The 12,395-nt window shown below is 36.0% G+C and overlaps 1 protein-coding gene and 1 long non-coding RNA gene across 3 annotated transcripts in view; one reads left to right on the top strand and one right to left on the bottom strand.

Moving 5' to 3' along the window:
- The window catches only part of CCDC187 (coiled-coil domain containing 187), a 107,701-nt gene that overhangs the window by 10,382 nt on the left and 84,924 nt on the right, over positions 1-12,395 (bottom strand). For both annotated transcript variants that reach the window (XM_031954950.1, XM_031954951.1), the window contains exons 19-22: positions 11,073-11,151; positions 8,252-8,398; positions 5,082-5,263; positions 680-843 (exon numbers count right to left, since the gene is read on the bottom strand). In XM_031954950.1, the coding sequence (XP_031810810.1) occupies positions 680-843; positions 5,082-5,263; positions 8,252-8,398; positions 11,073-11,151 (572 nt within the window). The remainder of the gene's footprint in view (positions 1-679; positions 844-5,081; positions 5,264-8,251; positions 8,399-11,072; positions 11,152-12,395) is intronic.
- LOC116421797 overlaps positions 10,206-12,395 on the top strand; it is a 35,262-nt gene continuing 33,072 nt past the window's right edge. The window contains exon 1 of the long non-coding RNA XR_004232336.1: positions 10,206-10,476. This is a non-coding gene — a long non-coding RNA (uncharacterized LOC116421797). The remainder of the gene's footprint in view (positions 10,477-12,395) is intronic.

Below are 12,395 nucleotides of genomic sequence, written 5' to 3'. Positions count from 1 at the left end.
CAGACAAATTTCTAAAATGTCCACAGAAAAATTAATCAAATAGTTTCAGAGGAGATGTCTGTATCAGCATTTTTTCAAATGAAAGGTAGGTATGGGGGTGGGAAAAAGCTGTCAAAATTATTTCATCTGCCCTATCATTTTCAGCAGAGGGAAGGTGGAGATTGTCACATGGCCAGAAAGAATCTATAACAACACCCATGTCTATGTATTTCATATAAGTGCTATCTTAAAAATATTCTGAGTTGATATTTATGGGAAAAAGACTGTTTCTAGTTTGAGAATATTAGGGTCCAATTATCTTAGGCATTGGTGTAGTTCCTATCCTAGTCATCTAGGTTTACATAGAGAAAAGCTTCATTTCAGGATCACGGGCAATATCCCAAGCTACAGCCACCTGTTTCACAAATGTTGTAACTAGGGAGACCAGATGAAAGATTGTAGATGACTCATTGTAGCCCATGTTGATGCATATGATCAGCAGAATCATCTTCAGATACAAGGGATACCGCAGTACCATTTGTGTTTTTCTTTTAAAAGACCATTTGAATTGCTGCTGTAAAAGGATAATGGTTTGGATCAGATACCTGTTAAGCAAAATATATTTTTCCTTAATGATAAAGTCTGCATGCCTTTCATTTTCCCCTCATGGAAGTATCATCAGCTGCAAAATCAACAGTACCTTTATTTTCCTGGTTGTCATTCTTCACGAACTGGCCCAGAGTTTGCTCCCTGTGGTCAGGTATGTTACTGACCATTGATCTGTCCTTTCCCCCCTTCAGCCACTGTGGCTGTAGGCATGAGTCCTCATCAGGTTTCCCCTGGATCTCCCTCTCAGCAAGAAGGCTGCAAGGCAGTTCAAAAGATCAGTTAATGCTTCTGACCCAGATCATGCTCCTCTTATGGGAACCACCATCCTGATGGGACTCGGTGCCCCCAGGGCTCTGCTGCATTGTCATTCCTAGTTGGGGGCTGGGAAGGGCAGAGATGATGCTTGTTCTTTTGCTGTTTGGATAAGTGTGGCAGGTTCTTAGGTAAAGAATAGTCAGTATAATTTTTAATTTTTTTAATAGTCAGTATACAGTAGTTAGATCACCATGTTAGTGAAACTGAGGTTATAGCGTCATCATCCCTGTGTAGACTGTGCAAATTTGAATTACTTCCCACTCACATACTCCTTCCTTAACGAAAGCTGCATGCTTTTTGTTAAAAGGAGAAATGGATGAGTGACAATGGATGATTCAGTAGACCCTATCCACATTGGCTTAAAACAATGCACCCTGTGCGTCATGAGGAACATCATCATCTTGCTTTCAATAAATGCCTAAAACCAATGTCCTAACCTACACCCCCCAAAATTATTTCAAACTCCACCCATTGAGACTCTGCCTTTCCAGTCAATCTGATGAGGGGAGGAGTTTAGAACACTTCCAGGTTTCCTGTTAGTCTGGTTTCTGGAGCATGTATTTCCAAGTCAGCATGTTATTACAGAGCCTGAGAGACTTAACTTGAACGTATCCTCACATTTCTCTATATACATTCTCAATAGGATATCTTTCTCTATTCCCCCACTTAGAAATCACTACAAATAAATCTTGTCATGACTTTTGGGGTCTTGCCCAAATATGACATTAGACCCTTTAAACATGAGTCACTTCTATAATATGTCATCAAAATGCCTGCCTTTAACTGACTCTCAATGATTATGAGCATGCTTTTTCAAAGTGCAGATGAGTCAACTTCAAATTATAAGAGAAATATTGAGTCTTTAATTCATTTAGGGGACGGTCAGTATCAGAATGGAAAGGGAACTACAAAGCATGAAATTTAAAGAATAGTTGAAGAAATGGGAAAGTTAAATTGAGAGCACAATTGTCTTTACACATCTGAAGAATTGTCATTAGGAAGAGCTATAAAATTTGCTTAGGTATCTCCAAATTAAAGAACTAATCAAGATCCAAGGATAAAAATTATAAGGAGAGAGTTTAGTTCACCATAAGCTCAACTATGAGAACTGTCCAAAAATGGAATGTTCTACATTATGAATTACTGCTCTTTATCATTAGAGGTCTTCAAATGGAGATTATAATAACTACTTATTGGGAATGCTAAAAAGCAGATTCCAGCATTATGTGGAAATTTGCATTAGATAATTTCTAAAGTCCCCTACAATTCAAAAATCTGACTTGTCTTTTTTTTAGGTCAAGGTTTCTTAGAGGTCTCAATTAAAAAAAAATTAAGATAGCTATTTTTAATATAATTGGATTACTTTATAATCCTATATTTATGCATTTAAAGCCATTATCCTGACATAGGTTTCAAAAGAATACCAAAAGGGTCCGTGACACAAAAATAATTAAGCAACTCCAGTTCAAGGCCTTTTCACTTCTTCATACGTAGGTAGGTGTTCCTGCTGTACCTGCCACAGTACAAAATTGCTGTACAAAGTATACTTCATGACTTGGACTGCTTCACCCATGAGCTAGGGAAGAGATATATATGGCCAAATCTTTCCAATAGCCAACTCTCTGAGACCACTGGAAAGAAAGTTGGTTTTCCTACATATCCAAAGCAAGTTACCTTTTAAAACTCTAGTGAAAATCAATTTTTTTTTTTACAAAGGACTCAGGATTTTTAGTTGGTGAGCCTATGTTATCTCTAATTCTAAAAGAATTTGATTGATATAAGGAGAAGGAAAGAGATGGCTATTCAACTTCTTCATTTCCATTCCCAGAATCCTGTCATTACCGGTTCAGGTGTTTTACTTCCAAGCATTCAGAAAAATGCCCCCCTTAATGATTCTGAAGAGTTCTAATAAATTAAGCCTATTGTCTGTAGGCAACATATTATCATGAAGGTATTCATTGTCACTACCCTTATGCAAAGAAATATATAGATTTTTTCCATATGGATAAAAAAATGACATCTTTCAGTCATACACAGTCAGACACTCTGGGGGATTTGTTTAAATTATTTTACTTTATATTTAACTAGTTAATAATTACTGAATGTTATTATGTGCATGATACTTAATTCTCACAATAGTCTTGTGAGATAGGGCAGGCATGTTATAGACACATTACAGATAATGGTACAGAGGCTAAGCAAAGTGAAATGAAGTGCTCTAAAGTAGGCTGGCCAACTAGTGGAAGAAGTGGGACCAGGGTATAGGTATAGTGAAATTAAGGTCTTTTCTATTCTATATGTGAATGACACTGTATGATATACTATACTGAACTTTATTTACTCTCACCCATATAATACACTAATAAACTACATCATACTGAGCTTTTATCCTTGAACTCATTCTGGATTTTTGTGGGGTATGTATAAAGAGTTTAATAGACACATTTAATATTTCTTTATCTCATATATTTATGCTTTCCAAGGACAGTGTAGACTCTTTCTACTTGATTCTTTATGTACATGTTGAACTTAGCACTGCAGAAAATGACACATGGAATAAGGTATTGGATAAAGGTTTTTAATATCAAGAATTATACTATATGGGTTTAGGATAGATTGGGTATAGTCACACAACTGTAATGGTCCAGATTTGTCTGTTTCTCCTATGAGAGGGAAGTTGAAGACTCCTCTCTTTCCCTTTCCAGTCTATGGGGCTACACTAGAAGAAATAGACTAAAGAAGAAGAAAAAAATCTCCATTGATTTATTTAGTGCTGATCTGGTTCCAGTTTTTTTCCCCCAAATTTACTCAAATCCTTCCCACCTCTCACTCCATGAACCCTCTCTCTGCTTCCCCAAAGCTGACATCCAGTTCCCAAGACTCAAGAAGCACTTTCCATCTTGGAAAGAATCTGCTAACTACTTGGGCTAATGGTCACTGTGTCACCATAAGCAACCTTCTCAGTAATAAGCAGGAAAAGTGCAGCCAAGAAACCTTTTTAAAGATGCCTATGACTTGTAATCAATAGGAACATGAATTATAGATCAGTTTCAAGCTGAGATTTATTTGAAAACTGCACCCATAGGGAAGCAAAGTACAGTACTGACGCATGGGCTGTTGGAATAGGGAATTACTTCCTTTTACTCAGAGAGATTTTTTAAATAGTCCCTGACCTTTACCTAAAATAAATAATGCTCCAAATATCCCAGGACCTGTAAGTAGCTACTGGGTATCACTGAATCTGCTTTGGCAGACCATTGCTCTGTGTGAAGCTCCCTTTCTCAATATACCTCTCCTTCAATTGTCACATCTCCATCATCATTCACATTATCTATTGCATTGATTGAGCACTAATATTTGAAGGGTAGGGAAATAGGTCATGATTTATGAGTGCAACAACGTTTATAGATTATAAAGTCATTTTAGGTAGCCAGCCACTGAAAGGAAGCCAGGCCCTTTAAATGGAGATGCACTTTCCTAGAGGTCAGTAATCCACTTTAATTAAACCAATTTTCATTTCAAAGGGAAAATTAGGATTTACAAAGTGGTTTTAAAGAAATTCCTTGATGAATAGTAAAGCCAATCCCTACCTTTGCCAAACAACTCACTCTCATTTAATAGCTATTCAAAGGGGTCACCCGGAGTAATTCAGCATAACTGCCAATAATTTCTTTCCTATAGGGAGCTCAAAGAATGGATAATGTTATACAATACTGTGTGTCTATCCTTCTCTATATTTAAGAAAACAAATAATCAATTTATTGGGACTTCACAGAAATATAATTCTGGTCTCAATATTTATGTAGTCATTGAACCAGGCCATACTCTTCATGCCAGACTCCAGCTTCCTAAATCCCAATGGCAGAGCAGGCCTGGATTAGGGGACAGTGTTAGAGTTTGAAGAAGGAAGATTTCAAAAACCCATATATTCACAAAGAGAAGATGGATACTAAGGATACTTTCATATCTAAGAAATCCCTTTGTCCATACGCCTTACTTTCATTTGTTTTTGCAGATCAGTCTGACACTAAATTTCCAGAAGGTAAGAGTTAAATGGATTAATCATCCCTGTAGAGCACAGCACAGCACCACATGCAGACAGCTGCATCAAAAATGATTTTTAATGTTAAGGTTCAGGTTACTTAACCACCCCCCAAAAAGAATCAAATCACACTCACTGTGTGTTCTCATAGCATTTCAGGTTTTCCCCAAGGTCAGGCAAGACTGAAGAGGATCTTTCTGTATGAGATGATGTTGAAGACAACAAACCCTCTGGACTGCTAACCAACCTCTCAAATCTGAAGATTCTCTCATCTTCAGACTTCTGGCTTTCTATAGCTTCTGACCAGGGACTAGAAAACTACCAAAAAAATAGTTCAGATTATTCCATGATATCTTTTTTTTTTCATCATTTAACAAATCAAAACTTTCATTGGCAATGTTCAAAATCTATATCTAAATCTATGTCATGGGCCCTCAGTTTTTTTGTTTTCTTTTTTTTTTTTCTGGTGATACATGTACATTAATTTTAAATACACATAGTGTGTTTATTTATGAATCATGTTGGGAGAGAAAAATCAGAACAAAAGGGAAAACTACGAGAGAAAAAAACAGAAGAAAAAAAAAATTGAACATAGAATTATGTTGATTTACATTGTCTCCATTCTTTAACATTTCAAATCCTTGTCAGTGAAAACAGGTAGAATTCACTATTAGGTTAAAAAAAAAAGATAAAAATGCACATAATTGGCAAAGAGATTATATGCTTTCACAGGGGAAAGGGCAAAGAACTGAGGGACAAATAAGTCAACAGCAAAGGAAGAATATATATGTGTGTGTGTGTTTAACACATACACATACATACAAACAAACATAAATGGATTTTTGTTAGAGTAGATTAGTCTAACACAGTGCTAATTTCTCATGGATTATTTCCTAGAGCAAGGATGTTTTCTTTTAAAGTCAAGAATACTTTCTACTCTAAGGATCCCTCTCTGACCTTAACTTTATTAATTAATTTCCTTCAGTTCCTCACAGAAATATTGGTTCAGAATCTTAGAATCATAAAATATTCCTCAAGTGAAAGAAGAGAATGTCTTGTATATCCAAAATAATCATCACAGCACTTTTTTGTGGTAACCAAAAACTGGAAACAAAATCAGTGGCTAATGACTGGGAAATGACTTAAAAAACTGTAGAATACCAATGCAATGTACTACTTACTGCACTGTATATAACGAATATGAAGAATTCAGAGACGCATGGGAAAACTTATATAAACTAAGCAAAATGAGGCAAGTACACAACCAGAAAAACAATATGCACAATTGCCACAAAACAATGTAAACAAAGTTAACAACAAAATGGAACACTTGCTGAAGGATGGCCAAAGAGAAAATGTATCTTTTACCATTCATTGCTGAGTTGGGGGTTTAGGGTATATAGAATATGGCATAATATTGAGATGGAAGCCTCACTGACTTGGCTAGTTTTGCCTATTTTCCTCTTTTCGTTTTAAAACTTGGACAGTTCTCTTGGTGGTAGGAGGAGGAAGAATATATTAAGAAATAAATGTAATGTTAAAACAGAAATCACCAAATTAAGAAGAAAAAGATTTGAACAATCACAAAGCATTAGAAGCAGAAGATTAGAAATCATTGGAACAGCAATTTCAGAGGACCTATGATAAAGCATGCTACCCACTTCCTAACAGAAAATTGGTTGACTCATGAGAATCAATTGAGACATAATTTTTTTAGACATAGCTAAATGCAGGAGTTTATTTTGTTTGGCCATTCACATTTGTTACAAGCCTTTTTTTTTCCTTAATGGGTAGACAGAAAGAAATGAGCCACTTCTTAAATATTCTGTAGGTGTTTAAGTTCCGCCTAAATAAGATAAAGAAGGATGAAATAGATTTTTGTTAGTTGAAATTTCACTTTTTAAAAAGAAATGAATGATATAAAAGAAGGATGAAATAGATTTTTATTAGTTGAAATTTCACTTTTTAAAAAGAAATGAATGATATAAAATAAAAAGCATCAATAAAACAATTTTTAAAAGATCAGAGGTCATTTAATCAGTCCAACCCCATGATTTTACAGAAAAGGAAACTGAGGCCTAGAGAAGAGGAAAAAAATCACCCAGTTATCCAGTGATAGAGGCAAGACTAGATCCCCCACTTCTTGGCTTTTAGTGCACTGCTGTCTCCTGCACAATGCTCTATGAATGTGTTATCCTTTGCCAACTAAAATGATGCTACTAACCAACTGAGAGCAAGTACTATTATCCTTATTTGTCTTGACATTCCTAGTGCCTAGAAGAGTGCCTTCTAGCTAATTGTTTTAGGTACTTAATAAAAGTTTGTTGAAAAATCTGGGGTAGAGGGCCATAAGCTTAAAAGATTTGTCCCTTACAATAGAGGCAAGCTCCATTTACCCACCATCTACATTTTCTAACCTAGTTCCCTTCCCCTCTTGTGTCCAGAGGTACATATCAGCCAGGTTTGGAGGGGAAGGACATGACTGTAAAGTAGAATCAAACTGATACACTCCAAGATAGATCATAAGATCTATCTTTCTAAATGGACATTTGACTATCTAATCACAAACATAATTCAATATACATAAAATGATATGGCACTCTCAAATGGAGATTTAGAAAATCATATATTCAAGCTTAGAGACTAAATATCTCACATAAAATCAATGATTCAGCATTATATTCTCCCCTTATCTGTGGCAACATTTCTATACTAAAGAAGAATGATTTCCTAGAAGGTATAAAATGGTTAGAAAAAAAGATATTTAATATTTCAACAAATAACTTTTCTGTGTTTAAATATATATATACATATATATATATATATATATATTTTTTATATGTTTATATATTTATGAATAAGAGCTCCTGCTGCAGTTCTGCTCTAATATCTCATTGGGAGGCAAAGTGGCCCAGAGTTTACAAAGGGTGTGCTAGCCAAGTGTAAGCTTCAGTAAGTCTTGCCAAGCCAGAAAGACTTTGAGTAGGGGCCCAGTGAGGACAATGTGTCTGTAATCAGGTCCAGCTTCAGTTCAGAGTCTCCTAGCTACAGCAGAGTACCCAGTAGGTTATAATGATTAGACCACAGCAGCAGGAAGGCCGTACTCAAACCTTAAGTCATATTAAGGGAGGCGTCTCCATTAGTGGCAGTAATGGAGTGCCCCAAACTGATCCTTAAGAGCTTATCATTTGAGATGATGGGATATAGGTAAGGAATACAGGCCTTTCCCCTCTCCATGTACAGATAAAGGACATGTGGAAAGGTTTAGTCAGCAGCTCCCTGCGGTCATTTTTAAGGGAAGTTCACCTGGTGTCTGCTGGCTAGGACAGTAAATTCCGACTGAAGATCACTTGTTGACTGCTGTATTGTTGAGAGGTCCTTTTGTTGTGTCAACAAAAATTTTCTCTCCTGATGAGCCATTTCATAAATGTTCTGTAGGTGTTTAAGTTCCGCCTAAATAAGATAAAGGAGGATGAAATAGGCGTTAGTCCTCATCAGAGCCAAGAAGAGGAATTTGTGTGTTCTAGAGAGGTGTGAAAATCATGTACGCTGACATCTGAAAACTGTGCCCTTAGAGTACTGTCTACCACAGGCCTTTAGAGACCAAAGAGACAGAGACTAAACCTGTGATTTCATTATCTAAGCAGTTTCCTCTGCAGGGGACCGCTGTCTCTGTAACTTGGCTTATCTTCTTAGAGAGTTGTCTGAGACATTGAAAGCTAACATGATTTGTTTATTGTCACAAAGACAGTTTACAGCAGAGACAGCACCTGAACCAGGTCTTCTCAGCTTTGGGGACAATTCCATATCCATTCATTGTCCCATTTTGTCTCCACGATATACATGATCTGCCACAAAAATAACTATATAGTAGAGAATGGAAATTTTCTGGAATTAACATTGAAAAAAAAAAAGATCAAGAACAAACACATTTCTCATTGCAGTTCTGCCCCTGTATTATGCCCAAAGCAACTTTTAACTTTCTCTACCATTAGTCCTAGCTCTGGTAACACCAAAACAGCATTAAATGTAGTTTTTAAAAAGAAGGAATATTGGATGGAGAGTGGGAGGAGGAATAATCTAACAAAGAAATAAATAATACAAAGGATAATAACTTCAGGATCTGTGTCTGAAGAAAGAACTAAGGGAGCAAAATAGCAGAAAGGTTAGGATTGTCTGGTTGAAATGAGTTATCTAATGTTATCATATGTTGAAGTAGGAGCACATTTTATTCTCAAATTACCCACTTGGTTCCCACCTTCCCCAAGATTCTTGGATTTGGTTGCAAGGCTGTTCACAACATGAGTTTAGATCCTATTTCTTTCTCTGCCTATAAGCTCTGTAGTAAGAGATCATGTCTTAAGTATTTTGTTATTTCTTCTAGCCCCTAACATATAGTATGTGGTTTTTAAAATTGTTGTTGAATGAATAATGAATACATGCATTTCTCCAGATTATAGAATATTATTTCATTTTTCTCTAACTCAAAACTCCATATATTGATAAAATCATACGTCTTATCAAAAACTAAATCATACCCATTGTCATTTTAGTTATTCTTTGAAACATCTTCAATTCCATGAGCAAAGATATGTTATCCCAACAGGACTGTGCCTCAAGCTGATAGAAAACTACAATTTTGCTTTTTTTTCCACCAATAGTATTTATGTATCAATTACTGAGAATCTAATAGTCATATTTTTTATCTTGCTTTGTGAACTGGGGCACAGATTCAAACATGGAACATCAAAAAAATAAATGGCTCTTCTGCAGGCAAGGAAAAGGACCCATCATAAACTTTAATGTTTGCAAAGCATTTAGATTTCCTAGGTAAAAGTTCATGAAAAAATATCACTTATTATCAGCAATCTGGTCTTGCCCAAGAGAAAGAACACATTCTTTCTTTTAAATCACTAAGATGTCACACAGCAAAAATCTTTCACTGGACATTAAAATAAAATCTCAGTGATCTGAAAACCACTTTGTCCAAAGAAAGCCTCTAATTGTCTCCCCCCCAGTGCCATTAATTCTATATCTCTTTTCCATACTGAAAATTAGTAATCATAGACAAATAGCCATATTTAGTATCACAGAGCTGGCTCTTCATTTTGATGAAATAAACTTAGAGCCATAGACACAGTACAAGACAAGAAAGCTAAAGCCCCCACCATTCTGCCATGTAGTTACTTCTGCCTACTCCTGAAATTCCCATCATTAGAGTCACAATGGATTAGATAACAACAATGAGACTTGTCATCTCCAAAAGGCTCCAGCAATTCAATTGACAGAGTATAGCAGGAGCCCTCTGACATATTAGCACAAATTAGTAGACCAGATTAACCAGTGGTCACCTCAGGTCCAAGAGGGTAAGAAACACAAGGAGAATATGGCCAGGACAAGATGTGAGGCTGGGAACCAGAGAGAGAGAGAGACAACCTCAAGTTGATAAGCAAGGAAGTGGGAAGAAATACTCAGCTTAGCAGGATGGACACCAAAGAGAAGACAGAAGCAGACTTCTGAAGGAAGAGAAGGTGAGAAATTTAAAGATAAAACCTTTGGCTAATCTGTAGTGATTTATGCAATTAAAATTCTTAAGAGAATTCTTATAAAGTTTTTGGTTGTGAATATGACCAAAGCTGTCTGCAAATGGTATTTCTAAGGCAAATTTGACATTATTTTCACAACTGATAGGGTCTTCAATTCTAATTGACATAGAATTCAGTTTACCTTTTCTATAGCTAGTCAATGATCACAGAATCTGAAATAAGCATTTGTGGTTGTCCAAAGGGTGTATATTATTGTCCTAAATTTTCATAGGCCATAGATTTGGACCTAAAAGTGACCTTGGAAGTGGTTGATCCAAACTTGGATATTATCCAAAGTCACACAGCTCCTAAGTGGCAGATTCTAGATCCAGATTTATGTCCTAAATCCAGATTCAACTCTTTCTTGTGCACCATGTTGCATTCTTTGTTTTTGTATTATTTATTGCTATCTTCTACCATGCTGACATGTGATGCTTAATGCAAACACAAAGTGTTGGATATTCCAGCTTTGCATTGGAATCTCAGAGCCAGCTCCTGATGACCTCTGAGGAAACAGTATTATTATCTTGCCGATGGCCTACCTGTTCTTTCTTCAGATCTATTAGTATTTGGTGCTGTTCCTCAGTCATTAAGCTGTGATCTCTTTTGTTCCCCAAACACCTAGAAGGAGTGAGAATTGCAAAGATTATCATAACATTCTAAACATGTCATTCTAAAAACAGTGGCTTCTAAACATTAGTCTTATGTCAAATCTCAGTTATTCATGTCACTAGTATGGGCCACAGATAATTTAAAAATTATTAATATTTGCCTTTGGAATGCATTGTTTCCAGTAACTTTAAACACTTCTGATTCTGCTTGATTGAACCAAGACAACAAAAGCAGGGAAGCAGTAAAAAAAAAAAAGTCCTCTGGGAATAATTTGGAAAGAATAACTTGAAAATGACTCATTTTAGTTAGCTCTAGTCCAGTTGACTTAGATTAGATTACATATATAAAGAGAATAAGCTCACAATATCTATTTTTGTTTAGTGACCTTCACAAAGAGAGAAACCTCTGTTTCCTAGCCAAAAACTCAGGTCTAACCCTGAACCTGCCAAAAGACTTGATAATTTAGCCATTGATTATCTATCTGGAATCATTCCTCAAAGAATAATACTCTCTCCCTCAACTCTTAACTCCATATGTCCCATTCCATCTGCCCATCCCTTTCATGGTACTCTTTGGAATTCTGTAGAGTTAACCAACTTGCTTTCATTTTAAATCTTTCCTTTTTAACTCTTTCTACCTTTTGGTTCTCACTGGATACCTCTGTCTGACATGAAATCCTTGGTCACTCAGGAATACTTGAACTTATTTCTTGCTCCCAGCTGCCAGTTCTAGACCCTTCCCCCTTTGAAGTTTATTCAATCCAAATTTATTATCTAATTAAGATTCAGGTTACTATTATTCACCAAACCCCAAGCCTCTCTCCCTAACATACTTAATGAATTCAGTGCATGGCTAATGTCTGTCTCTTTTATTTCAGTTCTTAATGTCAGGGAATTCAACATACATATTCTTCCTTCAAAACCCTTCAAACATCCTAAACTGTATTGTTCCTCAATCTATTCATTTCCCATGATCTACTCCTTTACTCTACCTTCCCTTTCATATAGAGATGATCATAATCTCCATCTTGCCATATTTTGTTATTCTATTTTTTTCTCTGCTTTACAACCACTACACCACCTATTCTTCATCTTCACCAAGACTTCTAGTCTTTTCACCCTTTAGTTCTTTCCTAGCCAATACTCTCTTCCCTTTTCTATCTTAACCCCTTGGAGAATTAGTTCAATTTTATCCTATCCTCTTCTTCATTTGAGTCCCCTTGTCCCATTTCCTGTCACTTACTGTGACTTCTT

Source organism: Sarcophilus harrisii, chromosome 2 (assembly GCF_902635505.1).
Source record: "Sarcophilus harrisii chromosome 2, mSarHar1.11, whole genome shotgun sequence".
Lineage (NCBI taxonomy): Eukaryota > Metazoa > Chordata > Mammalia > Dasyuromorphia > Dasyuridae > Sarcophilus > Sarcophilus harrisii.
The sequence above is the reverse complement of the archived record's forward strand: the minus strand, read 5'-3'. Positions and strand labels throughout refer to the sequence as shown.